The sequence below is a fragment of the Amia ocellicauda genome, chromosome 17, assembly GCF_036373705.1.
Source record: "Amia ocellicauda isolate fAmiCal2 chromosome 17, fAmiCal2.hap1, whole genome shotgun sequence".
In the NCBI taxonomy this organism is placed as follows: Eukaryota; Metazoa; Chordata; class Actinopteri; order Amiiformes; family Amiidae; genus Amia; species Amia ocellicauda.
The window spans coordinates 5,152,317-5,173,419 of NC_089866.1; the positions used below are offsets into that span (position 1 = coordinate 5,152,317).

Genomic DNA, 21,103 nt, shown 5'->3' on the forward strand with positions numbered 1-21,103 from the left:
CCGGTCGGAGGAGCACGCCGGCGGGTCACGGACCGGGCCCTGGCGCTGTGTCTGTTTCCATTTACCATCCGGCACGCCTCAGCCTGTTGAGGAAATATCCTGTAAGTTCCCAACAGAGATCTTCAGCTCGAGATTTCATTTTGATTTTGATTTCGTACTGAGGATCTGAGACGGAGCACATCCTCTTCAGCCAACACAAATTACATCGTGTTGCACTGATGCAAAGGAATAACAGGGAAAAGGGACATATTTACCTGGTTATAGTGGAGGAAAGCCAACCAAGAGTTTAATTCCAACATGTCATTGATTTTTTTTCCTCTCTTAAAAAGGGAAGCAACAGTCTTAAGTGATCCAAAAATCGTTATTGACCTGAATTTCAGAGCTGTCATTCAGCCATTTCTTTCTCGCGGTTTTACATTTACTCGATTTTGCCGTTGCTGGGTTAACCAACTGATTAAAAAGTTTGAAGGAAGATCTGAATGGCAAGAAAATACCATGGAGAGTTGGTTAATGTCATGTGATACCTTGGAGATGTATGCTTCGATGTCTGTGATGCTGATTTAGCTTTCGGTCTTATTTCCTCCCGTAAAGCTTTGAGGTTACTTAACCAAAGCCATTTCTATTGGGAAAACGAACATGGCACTCAGCGGACTAAGCTGGAATGTCAGCAAAGAGTCACGGACAACCGAGAGCATGATTTGAAACACGTAAAGAAATTAAATAACCGGAAAAGGCGAGTCGCTTTAATTAGTTAATCAAACTGACTGAGTATGTTCTTGTGTAAGACTCCTCGGGGGAGCTTGGTTTTTAGAGTATAATCTCGGAGAATGTGGGACTCTGGTATCACAATATTATTTCAACTGGCCCCCGGGCATTCAGCGTTATAGGAGCAGGATAGGGGGAGAGGTTCGGGGTCGTGACCTTTGCCTAGTGATGACAGGGCTTAGCCGACATGGAGAAGCCTGAGAGTGGAGGGCTTAAGAAACAGGTGGGCTCCTTCCACAGACCCCCGCAACACAGCCCGTCTTGTTTCCGCAAGCCGAGGTTCCTCCGCCTCTCTGGGCCAGCAGTGGGGTTGCTTCACGGAGAACTTTACCTCGCTTTCAGTTTGTGTCGCTGTGTGTGAAATGTGGTGATGCCAGACGTTTATATAGGAAATGGTGTGGTAGCTGGCTCCACCTAGTTGACGTTGTCTGGTTGAAATGTCCCCCCAGAGTACGACCTGGAAGCGATGCCAGGCGTTGCTGCTCACCAACTGTGGGGTTACTCAACTGGAGTTATCCCAACTGGTCAGGTGACTCTGGAGCAATGGCGACCCCTGTTGCTGACTGGGGTCCTTCAGTACTGCACTCGTCCTCCTTCCACTCCTTCATCTTGGGGGGTCTGCCCTTCTGTGTCCGTTTTGGAATCATAGTGCTGAAAGAAATGGCCGACCTGACAACACTGTTCCGTGTGTGTGTGTGCGTGCGTGTCAGTAACGCCCTTCTGCAGCGCTTTTTTGTGGTAGTGCTTTCTGAATTGATGTTTCAAGGGGGGAAAAGTATTGGGCACAGCAACCAGGGTATTTGTGCAAATACACAGTTGATCTCGCAAAACAAGATGTGCTCATGTATGTGCAATCCACAGTTAAATATAATATTTGCAAATTAAATGCAGACGGCTGCACGTCACACGAAAGCTGTGGGTCGTGGCAAGTGGTTTATCTCAATAAATACAAATAAAAAGTATTTTGAGAAGGTAAACGGTTCACTGAAGATAATCGTTTGAAAATAAGCGTGTTTTGTGTCATTTATCTAGAAAATAAACGCGACTGCTTCATTTTATCACTGCCTAGCAGGGATTGTTTTGCGTAAAGATAGACAGTGGGCTTTTAACTACGAGTGCAAGTAAAACGGAGCTTCGAAAACAGAGCAGGTTAGAGTATACACTGTTGTGATCTTGGGCCAGTTTTGCAGCCTTTCCACAGTTTGAAGACATTGTGTCAATCCACTGCTGGCGAAACCTTGGCCACGAAAGTCACATCATGTTTGATGGAAAAGATCTTGAGCAGCCATTCTGTTAACATTGCGCGCCTTCTAACACACAGCACCGCATCGGCCCGGCCTGGCAGTTTTTTGTGTATATTAACACTTATGGAAAAGAAGTACAGTTAAGTACGCTACAAGGATACTTAAAATGTACTTTTTCTTTGTTAGGGAACACTTCTCCATGTAAAAAGTGCTTTATGAAGCATGTACGTATAAGCCAGTGTTATGTCTGAGATGTGTGATAAATGAATTAAGGGAATCTGTGTAGAAAACCAAACAGACAGCAACAAAGGGCGCTGGGGGGACGGGTGGAAGGGCTGCGGGGGCCCGCATAAGCCGCTCGGGAGTGCTTGTAACTGTTTATGCAGTTACATTTGGCACCGGGAGAGATTCTAAAGATCGCAATCTTCGCTTTTGGCAGCTGTGGCTGTGAGCTGAGCCTGAGACACAATCCAGTCCATACAGTGGCTCCACGATGTATCTGGAACCGTACATTTGCAACTGATTTCTGGAGTTACTGCAAGAGCTATCTGAGAAAGACATCACAAAAAAAAATCACAAAACATATGTATGTGTGTGTGTGTTGGTGGGGGGGGACGATTTATCATCAATATCCAAATGAATCTAATTTCTGATGTTAGACTTAGATCTGGCAAATTGGGTGACACCAGGAGGCACATCTAGGTCTTTCACACAAGGGTCAAGCTGGCTATTGAGTCTTGTTTTTAGGATTAAGACCTGGCTATTTCTTTTCATAAATCTTTCCATTGATTGGAGCAAAGAAAATGTCTGTAAATCTGACCTGCAGTGTTAAGAATAACAGTGGTTTGAAAAGCCAGACATGCTTTCAGTGAAGCAAGCAGCCAGTTATGTTTCAAAGTCAGAATTTTGGAAAATAAACATAACGTGTTGCAGACATTTAAAAGGTTGGACGGTGACAAACCCAGAAACTGCTTTCTGAATGCGAGTGTTGTTGTTTTTTTCACTGCTCACCTGCTGAGGAAAAATGAGAGAAAGAAATGGAACATATTCCAAACGATGAGCATTTAAAGGGAGTAAAGAAAGATATGAAAGATAAAATCGAACATAGAGCATGTTCAAAGGAGAGACATAACACTTACAGTACATCTTCAGTCACTATGTTTTCCTTTCCTACTAGACTAAATTAGGCTACCCAGAAGAAATATTAATGGTGGAATTAGATTAATGTGTAAGCTGTACAATTTGACTCTTTGGGTCGGGTGCAGGCATCATAAGAGCTAATCATTACAGAGTCCTGGACTGATCTGTAGGGTAGTCTGATCTCCCACCTCATCACTCCAGTATAAACTGGTGCCGATGATGGTGGTTGTAATAACCAGGTCGGGCAGCGCATTTTGCTTAACTCAAAAACACACCAGAACAAAAAAAAGGCTGAAAGAAAGAAGAAACCGCTGCGAGTTGCCTGCCAATGGTTAGAGAGGCCCATCTGTAGAGGGGTTAAACTGGAGCCTCTGTTTTGGAAACAATTAGCAGGAATTAAAAGAGAGATGACAGATGGACTGCCTGTGAGAGCGGCGGGCTCCAGACAGGGCCCGCGCGGCGCAGCAGAGGTAGGCCGTGCTCTCGGGATCCGCAGGGAGTTTCTGCTCATTGAGGAGAAATCTGCCAGGCTGCTGAGACGGTGGAGACGGGCTCTGTGGCACACTGTCAGCCCGCACCCGAGAGCGCTGGTCAGCGGTTTAACATCGCTTTCTGCAAAATTGCTCAAGACGCGCCGTTTGAATTTTAAATAAGAGCACAAACTTTGTGTGACCCCTTTCTTTCTGTTATACATTTCCAATGCCTCAACGGTGCGGCAAAGCGACGCCCAGTGGATGTTTTACTCGAGGACGGTTGCTAAGATCGGCTGATTTTTCAGGGACAGCTTATGAGCGATGGAGATGTCTCACAAACACCACCAAACAAAAGGTGGTGTCTCTCTCCAGTGCGCTTGCATTTTTTCCCATGGTTTTCTTCAAGGATCCAGTTGAGTGGCTTGACATCGCATCCCAGTCACCCTCAACTCTCCAGTCCAAAATCCACTGAAAACTCCCCCAGCTCTAAACACCACACCTTTACCCTAACCCCTAACCCAAACCCCCAAATCACTCGAGAATTCACGTTTCAGCCCCAGTAATGACCAGCTTCCCCTCTAGAGGGCACTGTGAGGTATCAGCACTGCAGGACAGCTTGCAAGGACGCCTGCTGAGCTATTCGGCTTCGTTTAATTATTATTATTTTATGATCCCCGTTTTTTTTTTTATACAACTCCCCTTCCAACAACCTCATCAAAAACAACTCTGCCCTCGGGCTCATCTCAGCTTGACGTTTCAATTACTTAAACTGTGACACTTAAGTGAAGGGGGGTGGGGGGGGAGAATAGAAAGAAAACCTATCCTCTGAAATAATTACATTCCTCAGGAATGTTATTCTAGAGCAACTGCAAAGTGAAGCATGCCTGTGGGGCAATAACATTGAGATGGAAAAAGTGGAGAGACGGAGAAGCGGAAGGTGTGGTGGGAGAGCGGGCGTTACTCTACAGGAAACCACTTAGCGGGCCTGTCGGCACATCTATGGATCCATTCTCTGATATTCTGGTGGAAGAGGCAATAGAGGGGATAAACACAGTCCCTTATTTTTAAGACAGGGCTAAGTTCATTCTCTCTGTCATGTTCACCATGTAGGGTTTATTTTTTGTCAGTGTTGCCGAGATGAGCTCAACTTTCTCCAGCATGCCTCCGTGTGAGAGTGTGAGTCCACCTGGTTTGCATTTAGCTAATAACGCATAACGCATAATTATCCTCGGGTGGCCTGCATTGTATGGATGCAATGTGTGATCCGGTGCCGTGAAATACTCTGTGGATCTCCTCCCGCAAACTGTGTAGGCTGATGGAATCGGTTCCTGAGAAAAGGACTATTCTTGCAGGAGAGAATGGGACGGGAATAGCCGGACAGGTGATACGATTGTTTAAGGAAGTTCTGAATTATTTCTCCGAGTTCTGCTCACCTGCATGGCTACACTGTGATGGAGAGCCATGCAGATCTGTATTTGAAAAGATGCAGAAACCAGAGAAAAGACACTCGGAGAAAAGAGCCGCATCCCGTCACCAATAAGTGTTTTCACAGAGACTTACACAGCTCCCATGTGTGTCCAAGCTAGCCGCTCTTTGCGTGGTAAAGCACATTGACAGGCAGCAGCTCCACTCTGTTTGCTTAGTGTTTGTTTTTTGTTTTTTTCTTTGTCCCCCATCTGCTGAAGCAATTTAACGAAGCCTCCCCCCCCAGGAACCTGACTTGGCTCTGTCATTTCATAATCACCCTTTCCTCAAGTCAGGGAAAAGAGACAAAAACAAGAAAATGTTGGAGAATGCGAGTCCAAGTGCCAAGAATTTGCTTGACTGCGGCCTTGACTGTCTTGGAACTTGATCTCAGCTCCCCGTCTAACGCTTGGCTTCCCTCTGCCAATGTGAACAGTTGGGTTTGTGTGGCCATGCCACCCCTCTGTTGGCTCCATCCAGCAGATGTTTGTAATAAATGCCACAGAGCTGCCATTGTTGTTTTAATTGTACTTGAATCTCGTCTAGCGCTGACAGTATTGCTCCGGGCACTTTGAATTGGGTAGTGTTTATATTTGCTATTTCGCTTTGTTATTTTCTTCCATGCGCTGTTCTGTGTTCTGTCAGATAGTCTGTAATTTCTGCTTCTGTACACAAGGCTTCATCAGTACAACTCCGATCCTGTGTAAGAATCCCTCCCGCCAGACTTCCTTTTATGTAACTTTAAGACTACTTTTTAAAAACAGTTTTTCCAGGACCAATGAGAGGACACCACAATAATCAGCCTAGCAGAAACCACAGGCACTCACAAAACTATCTGCATCAGAGAAATAAAACATCAGAGAACTCACACACTACACCTTTAACATTTTTTTTGTACTGATCAAACTCTGGGTAGAATATACAATATACAGAATATATATACGTCTTATTTTAGACAGAATATGACACCTCTGAGCTGCAGACCCACACTCACTAGAAAGTTTAACGAGCCGTGAGTGTTTTTAGGTGACTGAACTACACGGTCACCTATTTTCAGTTTTAGTTTTCATTAGAAAAGACCAATCAAGGCTGATTTGGAAAGTTGAGGGTATTGGTCGATACAGACTTTGGACAACTGTGCCAGCTTTAGCACCCGAGCCTCTTTGAAATAATGGGTTTAAATTGTTCCCTAATTCCCTTTCCAAGGCCTTCACACAACCCCGCTATTACACAGAGTTCTTGACATTCACAGGCCTGCTGTCTGTGGCAAATTGATGAGCCATAATAACCACTAAAATGTATGGGGCTTGACTGATTTTGTGGTTGCCACAATGTGCAGGTTTGAGAGATAATGGATTAGTCATCTCAGTGAACCATGGAGCTTGGATTAGTCCTTATCCTTTCTGATCTCATCATACGATTCCAGACTGCACGTTTCCGTACTCATTTAAAACAAAGAGTTGTGAAAGAGTGAAAGAGTTCACTGTTGGAAAGAGGGATTGATCTCTTTCGGAGGTCTAGCCAAGCGGACGTGTTATGCTACCCATTCCACTGTCTTCCAAGCCCATAGTTAGCTGTTCTCTCTCCATGGTGCTGAATTGTATTTCCGTACTTGTTTCTTCTCTTTTCTTCAACCTACCAATTATGTTGTCCTCTTAAATTATGCTGAACTTGTGCTTGGAGTGAAAATCAGCACAGATCTCAATCAGCGGTTAAGCGTTTCAGAAGGCTCTCTAACAGAAATGGTTTAATCTGTGTTGTCCCTGAAACGCTGCAAATTAAAACAGTCATGTTTGTGTTCATAATGAAATGCACTAAAATGCTGTCAGACAAATTTTGTGACACAACAAAAAAAAGCGGGGAAGTTGATTTAAAGCACAACTTGGGTTCTGCAGTCGATTACTGTTCAGAAGCGGCCCCAGTGATGGGGTATGTGGTGAACCATGCTTTCACAAACATGCGGTTGGGAGACCCACACTCGCAATCCACAAGGAGAAACAGCACACAGCCTTAGGGTTAGGAATAATCATCATATTGATTTACGTCTGACTGAGGGGGTGTGTCTGCTGCTGTCATCCTGGGTTCATTAACTTGTACATCATCCAGATGTTGTGTTCCAGAAGAAAAGAGAGTATTTAAAGTAAGTGTGAGGAGAGAGAGTCCAACTGTAATATTTGCGCTTTTCTTATTTATTATTATCTTCCTGTTAGATGCTGTCAGGTTCCTGGAATCTAACCTGGAGGTCAGATAATGCAGCATAATAATTAACCCTCCCTTATGCACCCCCTGAACTTGGACAGCAAGTATAGTGTCCCAGTTGTAGGGGATTTGGCTTGCGAGCCGCCCAATGCGCTGACTGAATTTGCCCGCGTGCGGAGTGGGGAAGGGGAAGGAATCGGACTGGAAAAGGAAGATTGAGAGAGTGGGCGACGGGGAAGCCAGTGCAAGACAAAGAGACGGGCAGAGCAGTAGACAGATCATATTTCAGCTGAGTTGTGCTTCGAGCCGTTCACTTTTCAAAACGGTTTAGTTTAATTAAACTTATCAATCTAGCACAGACACACGAGTGCTGCAAGCATACCAAATAAAATAAGACACATCTCTGGAACACGTTCTCCTCCTGTGAAATGAATTTGGCCGCAACTGCAAAATAGACCCGATGACTCCTGTAGTGTCTCTCTTGCTCAGTTTCTCATGTCCGTCTGCTACCCACCCTAGACCCTAGGCTTTCTAATTCATCATGAGACTCCCAGGTATGTTTTGTAAGATCCTAGCCCATTCTTTAACTAAAAATAACTGAATTAAATCAAATAAACTTAATTTTACCTTGATCTCAATATCTTCCGTCTCACACTCAGACAAATTAACACCTCTCAGGACTAACCTCTCAGGACAACCGTTACTTAGTCTGATTCTGTTTTTGCTTTGTACCTCTGTTATAGCTCTGAATGAGGCTGTTCCGCCCCTCCCCAGTGCTCCGGTGGCCGGGGCGAGTGGGCAGTGAGGTTAGGTTGCCCACAAAAGGGGCAAGGTCTTGCTCTCTCGCCGCTTCATGCCAACTGTCTTTCTCGTTAGTCGGCGGTGCCCACTGCTGCCTCGCAAGTCACTGTTTCGCTACATTTAAATTGACTTCAATAAAAGTCCTTTGTCCGCTGCTGACAAAGAGTGTATTGTTTTGGTGTAATACATATTCCGTGTCCATGCTTTCCACTGTTCCAGGCCGTACCACAACATACAGTCCAGCTAATTAAATTGCTGTATATTCCCACGAAGCAGGAATGCTAGTCCATGAAATGCATGTCACAGGATTTGAGGTTAGATCCTGTGAATCCACCAAAAAGGAAGAGAGTGCTTTCCAGTTGGATGAGAACGGTTTCAGCAACCGTTTGTGACACTGTGACACAGTGGCATTCGTGTATTTTTCCAACACCAGCTTAACGTCGCATTTGTTGGCCTGGTCGTATCAAAGGGTTAATGCGCTATCCGTCAGTGGGAGTTGCTTAGCAAAAAAAAGAAAAGAAAAACCAGGGATTTGGGTCGAGTTGAAGTGAAGTAGGGCAGAAAACACAGTGCTTAGTGGACTCACACTGACATGAGGCAGCTCTGGTCCAGCTCCGCCGTAATCTTGTTAAAATCAGCCTCCTGTCGACACCTTCCGAGAGAGAGAGAAGGGGGGAGCAGTGACTGGGGTGGAATAATGTGGATGAGTTTAATAGGATTGGGAGAGCTGCTCTGGGAAGGCGGGCAGTGGGTGGCAGGGGTGCGAATCCCTTGCGTGTGTGAGAACCCGGCTGCCACACCTCGGGGGGGCTTTGTTGTGAATCCAGCCTGGCAGGGATGACCTGGCAGGGCAGAGGCACGGGGAAATCAAGGCCGGGGCTTTGAATGGAGGGCCCCTCTGGCCCCCACTGGCGTGCACTCACTCGCCTCTAATTGACGGCCAATTACAGGCCTGGTCTTTGGGGGGCTAAGCAGGTGGCTGGGTTTTGGCAGAGGACCCTGTGTGCTTTTATCAGGCACGCGCGTGGCTGGTCGAACAGCCCGACGACACTCGACACCGCAGAAAGACGTGGTAATCTCCCAGCTCAGTAGGGTACTGGTCGATTACAATCACAATGGCCTCTTCAAATGGTTGATGCAGCTCGGGGACAGTTGACTCTGTAAAAGGAGGGTTTGGGAATTATATGTGAAATCCATAATTTACAGGTTTGGTCATTGTATTTTTGATGTATTTTATTAATTGATTTAGCCATTTCTTTTTGATTTGAAGCCAGCAAAATATTGCTCTCTCCAGTTACTCTGGCCAGTTCAGTTCATTATAAAACCCCACCAGTTTTATAATTTTGAATGAAACTATTGAAGTAGTTTTTTTTTTAGATTTAACATGTATGTAAACCATTTTGATGCCTGACAGAGTGACACATGAACTCGGAGGGTTATGCTGAAACTGCAAACATAACATTACTTGGTGTTGGCTGGGGCAGGGGGAATTTCACTCGAGGAAAGTGAATACAACTCCCCGTTCCCCGTCTGCCTCGGCACTGTTCAAAGGAGTGTGAAACTTTCAAGAGGGAAAGAAATGAAAACTAACAAAATAATAATAATAATAATAATAACAGGAGGGATTTAAATAAAACAAATATTTTAATTCTGGTTTGATATGGTAATGACTGTACCAGCAGGACCTTAAAAAGTTTAGACTGGGACCAATTAGCCCTGCTGTGAAAATACAGCGGAGGGAGGGGGGGTCTCTTGACGGGAGGCACAATTTAGCATTCAAAAGACATGATTCTATATTCTTTTTCAACTATTAGAATTGACTTTGCACCTACTGTTTGAGCTAGGAAACTGGGCTCCCGACAGCATTAATCAGATGGAAGTTAAAGAAACTTAAATTACATAAAAAATACATGGCTAGATTCAATATTCAGTATTTTGTTAGTAGACTGCTCATTCTGCAACATATATACAACATCAGGGGTCTCTAACCTGGGTCTGGAGATCTATGGGGTCTTTGGATTTTTAGCTTCGGAATTACTTAATTGAATTATTGGCTGCATTAACCAATTTGAATTTGATATTCTGGCATTGGTTGAAGACGCCTTCAAAGTCTCCAGGACTCGGATGGGCTGGGGTTTGTGAGTAAAACCACAGATCATGACCCATAAAACAACAGGAAGGAAACAGTTGTCACTTTCGATAGCCTACTCCTGCACAATTAGTATATCTATTTTTTTTTCTTAAGTTTGTACAGAGAGAGATGAGACCGAAATAAATAAATAAAATCAATACAATATAATGAGCTTAATTCCTTTACAAATATTTGGACAAATGCATAATCTCCGATCATTCTCCAGTGTAACTGACACAGTCTGTAGATTTAGTACTATAATAAAATGACACCAATCTTCCATCTTTCATCTTCAAATCATCCGCACTCTTGCGGAAAGCAACAAAAACGAGTTAAGTCTAATCTTGCCTCTGGATTTGGGGGCGATGTCTTAGTTTTTTTGCCTTTCCTTCATTATTCCAGCGAAGGTTTAGTGGAGTCGTTCTGCTTATGTGGCAGTTTCTGTTCAGATTCTCTCTGTACCGGACTGACCTATAAAAATACATCGTACTGGTAACTTTAATCAGTCTCTTCTGCTCCCAGTGCTCTGTCTTTGAACCCCCAGCTTTCTTGAACAGATAACAATTACGGAATATTTTTAAAAACCCAGATTCCACTTTGATGTGTTAATGAATTTAAAAATCAGCTTGCTGGGGCCCAGTTATCCCTGCTGAGCCTAATTAGAGAGAATTGTCTTGACCGCGCAGGGCTTCAAAACAGTCTCGTAAACATTGCATGTGCTGTGGAAAACGATCAACGCTACGGAGGTGATTTTAACAGCCTTCTCAGGCGTTCATCGGTTCATTTTTTTGGACATAGTTCTAGTGGAGGTCGGGATGGAGGTGAGCTGACCTAGTGGCCGGGATGTTGTCTGAAACTTTGTAGTTTTCTAGCGATCTTTCTTATGCGTTGCATTAAAGGATTATACAGAAATGTCATGGTATTACAACCAATGGGCACAATTACATCATGTTTATTGTTTTTCTTATCCTGTAGAGCCATTAAAGCACACCTACAATTTCTGTCTAAGGCTTTATAATACAATGTCAAAACATGGCGGAATTAAATCAAAGAAACATTTAGATTCAAGTTCAAGACTTAATTTGTAACTGCCTATACAACACATCAGGCACAGCTGTCACTGGGCTTAACGTAACACTTTACCGTGGATTTTCATGGCAATCTAAACATCACAACTTGCAGCCAGCATTCTGTAATTCAAAATAAATGACCTCTAAAGGGACTGAAATAAACAGTTTTCATTAAGCCGAGAATTCCGTACAAATTGGCTTCGTAATAACAATCAGATGGAATTTGGAAAGAGTCTGGGAATGTGCTTCTTAGGATCTGACCTCCTGATCGCTCTGCTCTCCGTACAGTACCTCAGCTACACGTGGTTAAACGTGGGTGACATCTGCACTGAATTCCACAACCATGCCTGAGAGAGTGCATGTAGCCATTTCCCCAGACCCCAGCCCTACCGCCGACCCTGACTGATTTACGCCCGCCAAGTTTTCACTTTGCTACAGAGGGGGGGTGGGCGGACCTCAAAACAAAACAAAACCCACAAAAGAAGCAGTGTCTATTTGGAAAGAAATACGTAAATTATGTTTACATTTGAAATGACAGTCCAGGAATTTTTCGCCGGTGATCTCTGTGGGGTTTCTCTGCTTAAATCCCCCCTGGGCATGCTGGAAATTAGACAGCCAATTGCACATTTCCTGCTATCCGGGAGAAAGGCGCACCAGAAGTGAAAAACCATAAGACGACCCGGGGACGTAAAGGTGGGGAATTCGCAGTCAGCTGACCTGGAGTCAGAACGCTGGGATCATAATGGTGTCCTTTTCTGTGTGACTGGAAGAATCCCTTGTCTGCTCTTGGTCTTTCTCTCTGGGTTCCTCCAGGTCTTTTCAGGCTTGTGTCTACAACACCCGTCTCTGCGGTTATACAGAACCGTGCCTGTGGCGTGTTATATCCGTGTTCTCTGGCGATACACTATCCTGAAGCATAGACGCGCCGAACCATGCTCCCAGAATGAATGGGCATGTCGCATTCATGCTCCAAACAATACCTGCAAATCACGAAGCCCCGCTGCTTCTGTCAAAAGAGACCCAACTGCAGCCCAACCACACTTTCTCTCACAGCGAGGGAAGATAGCGCCTGCTTTCAAGTGCCTCGCTGTTCGCTAAAAGCTGCTCTGTCAGGGCGAACGCGCGTGTTTCCACCCTTTCTAGTATCATCGCCCATGGAAGCGTCAATCTTTCGTTCACGTGAAGGCCACATTTGTTTGGCCTAAAGAACAGAAAAGGAGTTCTCCTCATTTTGTCATAGGACTTGATAATATTCTTCCTGTTAAGGATCCACATGTTCTCACAGCACTGCATGGATGATGTACTGTTATAAATAGGGTTTCCGTTCACTGCACAGGCAAACCATAGACTCAAGCCAAGAAACCACATTGCGTCTAGAAGTGGCACGGGGAGTAACGGGGATGGTTTTGTGTGCCCAGAGACGAGGACCCCACTTTCTACACTACACTGTTGTTAGTAACCATTGAAGTGGCAACATCTGTGAGACAGATGACAAACTGACTGTGCCACCCGCCAGAATCCTAGCACAGCCCCCGGTAGACACCTCTCTGTTTCTCTCTCTCTCTTTTGAAGGAGAAGGGCCCTGCTAAGTGACTGCAATCCTGTGGTTTGGAGAAATTGGGGCCGAATGTGGATTGTTTGTGTTTTCTAGAGTTTGGGTGCCTTTAAAGGCTTGACATCTGTTAGCTTGGGTTTCCTTTGCGTCCGACTCGCTCCCCAGCTGGAGCATTGAAGGGATCGGGCTCCCAGATCCCCAGTCCTCAGTGCTCAGATGTGCAGTGCCTTTGCAAAAGTATCCAGACGCTTCCCATGGTGTCCCATTTTGGGAAATTACAAAATTATGCATGTTTTTTTTTTAACTTCATATTTTATTTAAAACTTGAATGCTCAGATTGAAGACGTTTAAGGGTTAGATAAGTTACAGTTTTAGCAAAAACTAAAGAGACAAAATTGAAATATATTGATTGCAAAAGTATTCAGACCTGTCAACCCGTCAATATTTGTTGGAAGCAGTGATGACCTGTTATAAGTTATCATGCATGTTTTTTTTCATTAATATGCCTAGCTAACCTTGTTTCATCTCTCCATCTCTCTCCCCCTCTCTCTCTCCAGCCTGTAACTGTAACCTACACGCCCGTCGCTGTCGGTTCAACATGGAGTTGTACAAGCTGTCCGGGAGGAAGAGCGGGGGCGTGTGCATGAACTGTCGGCACAACACGGCCGGCCGGCACTGCCACTACTGCAAGGAGGGGTTCTACCGTGACCTGGGGCGCCCCATCACACACAGGAAAGCCTGCAAAGGTAAGAGTTGCTCCACCCCCCCAACCCCCAGATCTATCACAGCCAACGAGCCTTCTCTTGGAAATGGGTAGGACTCCCGTCGCACAGCAGGCTGATCCACACTAATTAGAACTTCTTTGTGAATCCCAAATGAGATGAGAGCAGTTTCTATGCAATTTCTCCTTGCCTTACTTGTCCGAGGAGAAGTAAAAGGTGTCTGTCAAACAAACAAACAACAAGAAAAAATATCACGTTACAATAGTTGTCATAGCTATTATTATTCCAGTTCCCAAAGTCAATTGCCAGAGCTGCCACAACTTTAATCGTCCCCTACAGCCGCGCCAAAGCATTACTCATGATCTTAGTGTTTTCTGCTATACAGTTACATAATGACAAACAAAACTGTATATCTGCCAACTACGGCAACATCAAGACACAGATGGCGTCCGATTGGACAACATAACAGCAGCTGGAGTGCCAAGCAGACCACGGCGCGCGACCACGGGGGAAACTAAACCACGACACAGGGTACCAGTGCAGGTGCTGCCTTTCTCCATTTATCTTCGTGACCTGCCTTCAGTCGCCTTGTCACGCTGAAATGACAGGCCTGCATTACCCTGGCAGCGATAAAACTTTATCACCTTCTCTGCACACGAGCCCCAGACACAGGAAATTAAAGTGCCCTGGGAATAGATATGCCCTTGATTTCACACGAGCAGACCTCTGCTGGGCAGGCGGTGTCAGTCCTCCCGGTGGGACCGTGTCTTCAGTCCGGCCGCTTCTTACGTGCGTAGTCTTTCGGGGTGGTGAGTAAAGCCAATAAAATCCAGGTGCTTCCGTAAGCGTTACAGTCCTCAGAAACCTGGATTGAGTCAGACCTCCATGGAGGAATGATGATATTAAACTCCGGCAGCCTTTTCACAGCAAATGAAGGCATTTAAGGGGCAGCCGGAAGAGTGACAGATGGGCTAAGTGGTCGGCCCCCATCTGGTTTCAATTAGGTGTTTGTATCTGCTGCAGGTACTTCAAAGCTGCGACAACACCCAGCTATTGAAGCTCTCTCAGGATGTGTAGCCAAGGGGCTGGATAGCGGATATAATACCCTGTTGTTGACGCGGCCCAATGCTAGAGTACTTGAGTGTGTCATAGCAGCTGAACCAAAATATCACACGTGAACATGATTAAAACATGGTCCGCCAGGTGAAGAGTAGGCCCGAACGCAAAGGAAGTGAACATGTTTCAGACAAAACAACACCGCTAATGGGTCGAGTGTATTCTTGTGTTATCAACGGTAGTAATCACAAGAGAGGCATTGGAAGAAGTAGTGTTAATTGCACCACCGCAGATAGCGTTCTGCGCGTGACAACACATCTGCAGATAAAGATCTCAGGAGGCCTGCCTGGTGGACTTTATTGCCTGACGTAACTCAGACACTCCTGTGTCGGAAATTAACTCAGACCTGGGACTTCTTTCAGAGCAAAAACACATGTAAACTGTTTTCAAACACGGATGCAGTTTGATGGTTTAAACAGAGGGATGAAGTATCCAGTCGGAAGAGGTTGCAGCCAGAGAGAGACAGTCCAAGCCGAGCGTCTGTTATGAAAACCAGAAATGAAAGCATGATGTTGTGAGAGGATATATTTATGTTTTTAGTTTTCTTGATATAATCCCCCCACCCTCCCCCTCCAGCTCAATGCTGTCATTGTTTCGGTTCCACAGGAAACGGTAAAAGGTTAACATAAACCCATCCATGTAATACCTATGCTGACACCAAATATTTTAAGCTAAGCCCGTACAAATCTACATGCAATTGAGTTAACTCGGTAGAAAGGCAAACCCTAATCTTTCTCCTGTGCTTCTGTAATATGTGCTTCTAAGAACAGTGCCAGCGATGTCCATATAACTCATACCCACCCAGCAATAGCAATGATTGGACCTGAAGCCACAGTGATGCGGGGTGTTGCCCGACACAGCCCAGGTGAAGTGGGATTGAAAAGCTATTAACATCATAAGCCATTCTTAACAGCTTTTTAACTGAGCTGAGCCTCCCCCCTCATAAAACTTCAAGAAGTCACGGTGTCAGGGAGGTGGTGTAAAACATGATAGGCTTGCTCTCCTGCAATTCAATGAGAGGGGGCAATAAAAGCTCGTGAGGCCGGCTCACTGGGGGCTTTTAAACCGCCACAGTGCGTTTCCTGTCGGGTTAAGGGGCGGCGTGACACCCCACACCCCGTCCAGCGCAGCTCCGGTTGTATCCGGCGCTTTCTGTGAAGGGACCGGGACACCCCCTGCCAACAGAGCGAGGGAGGGAGGGAGAAAGGGAGAGTGAGAGAATGATGGGAAGAATGAGTAGGTGACGGGGGAGAGAGCGAATGAAGGAGTGGAGGAAGTGAGAAGCTATCTTAGCCGTACAATACCCGGGAAGGAGAGGGTAGCAAATAGTATAAATGAGAGAAAAGACACCCTTTACATATGAGTACATATATGATATACATGTATCAGAAGTTCTTCTGTTGGGGGGTAGGTGTAAGCTATAAATTATGCTTACCTCAAGGTCTATATAAAACTATATAAAAAAATTAAAAACGCATGTTGGGAAGACAGGCCAATTCCAAGGTACGGCTCAATGTTTTATTAAATACAAATCTGAGAGAAAGCAAGTCTTTACATCAGAGTCTTTAACAGAGTTGAATGGATAGCCTAATAAATAAATAAACACATACATACATCTATGTCTGCCAGCTTTTAACAAAAAACTAAAGACGTTGCATTTATTTCTTACTAGTAAAGCAGGAGGGAACAGAATATGCAACGTGCTTCATCTTTTTTTATACACAATAGAGCAGAATTCAGAAATACAAATATAAAAAATATGTTAAATAAATAGAATTACCAAGTTCTGCACCTCTCCCTACACCTTCTCTGCCAAGGTTAGTGAATATTAATCTTCATTTGCTAAATCGGTGCCATATTTCTCCTTTTTCGCTTCAGAAATGGGGAATTCACTCCCAGTTTCAAGTTCCCCCAACAGCATTTGTTTTCATCTGTCGGCAGCTCTGAGACCCTTTCCGTTCAAACCCAGACAGATTTACAGCTCTAGAGTCCAAGGTCGAGTCGGTGGAGATGATATCTTGTCTGTACGGATTGTGGCCGAACCATTATTTGGATTCACACCGTTGACATGGCTCTTTAAATATGCCACTGAGCTCTATAAAGAGGTTTGCTTTATTCCTACTAACATCCCGTACACTAGGCGGTGACCGTCTCCCCCTGGCCGATTATTATTTGGCTCGAGCGCGCTGTGACATTCCCAATACTGTTTCAACTTTCCTATTCTCAGGTCTCCCAGAGGTCACAGGGACCTTTTTTTATTATTATTAAATGAGGAAAGAAAGGCCCATGCCAGCAAATCCCCGAATTAGAGGACTGTGCTTTATTATATCCGAGGAATATATTGAGGAAAATGTGAACAATGTTGCTGGCAGGCTGCGAACGTCGTCTGTGAGGTCCAGGCCCGGGCGCTTCCTCGCTCACAGTCGCGTGAAAATGTTTCTCAACGCCCCGTTGCTTCTGTGGTTTTGGGGTCTGACCACTTTAAACAAACACCTTTCCAATGTTTTAAAAAAGCACGAATGAATTATGGTTGACTGTATATATTTCGGTGTATCGGTTAATCGAGTCATGTCGACGGCTCTGTTGCGGCACACTTACAGATTTTGAAGAGAAGGTGCCCATAAACGTTGTTTCTCTCTGCCTCTTTATCCAGCTCCACTACATTTACAACACAAGGCTTTAACTCTTATTATCAGTTATTTGTTATTGTTTTAACTGTTCTTAATAACTGATCACACTGTGGAAATATCCCCCAAGTGTATTATGCTGTTTTTACATCATAACCCCTCGATAAAATGCAAATACGAGCCCAATAAAGAAACTATTTTCTTGTGACACTACCAACAAATGTCACTTGGGACCAAAATATGTCTTACGGTAGCAAAAAATGCTCAGCAGCGGTGAAATTACAGTATAGTTTAGTAATAGCAGTGTATGTAGGTTACAATCTGTCACTCAGTCATTGAAGTATCCTAAGGGGTAGAGGCGTGTTGTAGGAGCAGCCGTACCTTTGGCTCAAATAGTAAATCTGCTTTAATATGATGTTACCACTACACCACTGCTCTGTGTGTTTGTCAGGCAGTGTCTGTGTGTGCTAGACCTGTATTAGTCCTCCATCTTGCCAGAATACAGAGCGAGAGTGGCAAGAACAGCGCCCAGTATACACTATTTTAATTTCATATTATTATTATTATTATTATTATTATTATTATTATTATTATTATTATTATTATTGCGTGAAACAAAATAATATATGCTGTTTTAGGATCGCGATGGGAAATCATACGAGAAACTGCATGCTATCTGAGAAGGTAATGATCCCAAATACACTACCCAGCACAATATGACCAATTTTAGTATCTAAATAGTTTCAAGACTAGAAAAAGTGGGCAAAGTATTGGCGCAGCGAAGATGGTGGTGCCACTCTCTGAGTCCGAGCGGCTTTAGGATGTGCTGTGGTGGAAGTAAAACGTAACATCAAACGCAGTGAATTACATTCCACCGTCTTATTCCTAAGTGCTGGTTAATGCCTTTGATCACTGGCAGCTCCTTTCATGCCGAGAGAATCTTTATTTGTGAAAGTCCGCTGGCACTGCTGGCCGAATGATTACACAGCACTTTTAACGGCTTCACCAAAGTTAAGCAAATAATAGAAGATCAACAGTAATGCACCTAATAATAATAACATGAAATTAGTATTTCTTGGTGGAATATGGGGAATCCTTTATTAACTCACACAGATGCCCTTTTACGGGCACACACAGTGAGGCTTGTGTATTTATGGACAACCGATGCATTATTTTAATTGGTATATCCATTGTACAACTTTTTTTCGTGATGCCCAATATTTCCTCCAGAACAATAGCCCAGGACCCCTCTCTCTATAACACACGAGCCCAGGCAGGTTCTGGAGGTAAGGAAGCCGGTTTTATGATGAATATCCAATGACAGGAAGTTTTTTAATGCTGTAATTCCATCTTAGGATCTGATGGCAGCACATGAAATAGTCGGCTGTGTGTTTATGTCTGTGTCAGATCCTCTCGGTGAAATGACAATATTATATTACACTGCCTGCCAAATGATTCCCAACTGTTCCGGGAAATTCACTTAAACTCGGCCAGTTTTGTATGTATTTTTTATGTATTTTAAGAACAAGTTCCCACAGCAATCAATAATAATAATAATAAGAAGAAGAAGAACAGAATTATATAGTACACTTTTTAAATGAACAAAAGTTGATAGAGTAGATCGTTATCTGGTCTACACATTAGCTAACATTACAATGTCATTGATGCTAACAGTGTTTTAAGGGACTTAATGTTATCAATAATCTTCCTCACATTTTCAGTAATTGACCAAGGTGAAGCTACACAATAAACAAATAAGTGGATCATGTAATTCATTGGAAGGGTTTGAGAAGCTTGGTGTTAATCTGGTCTAATTTAACTAACTATCTATCTAACTAAGTAAATAAATCAATAAATAAATGTGTCAGGTACTCGGCACACACTTCTGTTTCCTCTGGGTTCGGTCAGCGCTGTTAGGACTTCAGAGGGGCTGCCTGTTTTGAAGGCCTGTTGTTGCACAATGACGCGGCCACTTCAAACGCCGTTCAGGGGCCGAATCAGCTGCAGTTCGTTAGCACATCGGCGAGCGTGAAGGGGAAGAGGAATGTCGGGCATTCCCAAATGGGCTCCCCTCGGCACCTGGGCACGAGAATTAGCCGGCAACAACAGGCAAAGCCACATGAGTCGCACGTCGGCAAACCCACAAGAGCGAGCAGCCAGGGCCGTCCTGGTGGGGTGACATTTGACCTGCGCCCCCCCGGTGTGCCCAATTATAGGAGCGTGAGGGACCCTCGACCCGCCCCGCCCCCCTCCCCTGAGGACACCGAAAAGAAAACAACAACCTCAAAGGCCCACTTTCAAAGCATTTCCCTGGGTCCCGAGGATTCTTTGGGGATTTACCGAGACGGCAGAGGTTATGAGTTTGAAAGAACGCAGGTGCAAGTTCACAAGACTTCCGCTCCATTTCACAGCTCTGCTCCAGACAGGTGTTTAAGTCCATCGGATATAAAGCACAAAAATACAATAAAAAACGTCTGAAAGTTATTCTAGAAGACACCTCTTTGACCACATGTGTTTTTCAGCACTGCTAACTTACAGGGTTTTCCCCACAGTGCAATGTTTGCCTTTTTTCGTGTAATAATTATCCTGTAGCGTTACAATCTATTAACTTTGTTTGCTCATGTGATTCCTGAATTAAACAGAATTGTGTTTTGCCAAATTAAATTCAAAGGCCTTGCCATGCCTTGCCAGTTGTTGTGAATTACTGAAACCTCCTACTGCCAGATCTGATAGAGTCAGTAATGGAGAACCATTTTCAGCTTTTACCTGATGCTATCTCTTAACAGCGCCATCACTGCCACGGGCTATTTATGATTTAATTTGTATTTTCGTTCAATTGATCTGGACCGAATCACTTCGCCGATGTAATTTCGAGTATTTTTGAAATTGCTCCTGTCCACTGATCTAACCAACGGACGGGTGACTCTCTCACATTGATAAATAGGACAGCTTTGGCCTGTTTCATCTTATCTTTGCAACTCTGCGGTCACGCACCAGATCCCTTTCATCAATCAATCAATTAACCAATCATTCATGTTATTTGTGGTTATATTGCAGAGCCTTTAAATATGTTACTGGTGTGTTTGTTTATGTAACAAGTAAAACAAACACAGTGAAAAAGGACCCTTACAGGATTATCTCCGTGCATAATCCTCTGCCTATAGTCGTTTTATTTTCACAGACGCCTTTTATTGACTGAAACAAATGTGTCCCAGCATGGGCAGACCATCCCCAGTTAAGGAGTTGAAGTTAGGCCTGGGTATCGAAGGTACATCCAGCTGTAGCGCTGTTTTAATCCTCCTTTAAAGAGATGACGTGCGAGGCCTTATTCCCCGCTCACAGGAACTTGTGAAAGTGCGCAGACCCACTGGTGCGTTGTGCAGCTGGCTGTAACAGAGCGCGAGAACCACAGCCTGGTTGAGTGCGCTGTGCGAAGGTGACAGTACCAGGAAGTGGCGAATGAAGTGTTTCAGTGCCCATTATGTTGCTGACGGTGCTAGTTTGCAGGGAGCGCATGTTGTTCTCTTTCTGAGGCGAACGAGAAGGATATTGAACTGATAGCGGGCGGTGTCAGTGTTTGGATATAAGGCAGTCGCTGCTCTTGAAACTGCGTTGACTCACGGTTACTGGCCTGAGTGCACAGCGAGAGATGGGGTATGTTGGTATTGGCGAAAGGTAGGCTATTAGATTTATTGGAAGAAATTAAAATGTGCATGTGTCACAGGCAGCGCTTATGAAACCGGACAAGCACAGTACCTTGCTTTCTTCCCAGTCCACCACGACGGGCAGTGCCAGG

At 44.5% G+C, this 21,103-nt stretch overlaps 1 protein-coding gene across 1 annotated transcript in view; it reads left to right on the forward strand.

The window, feature by feature from the left end:
• Window positions 1-21,103, forward strand: part of ntn2 (netrin 2) — a 56,736-nt gene that overhangs the window by 18,469 nt on the left and 17,164 nt on the right. The window contains exon 3 of the mRNA XM_066689003.1: window positions 13,400-13,588. Within this exon, the coding sequence (XP_066545100.1) occupies window positions 13,400-13,588 (189 nt within the window). The remainder of the gene's footprint in view (window positions 1-13,399; window positions 13,589-21,103) is intronic.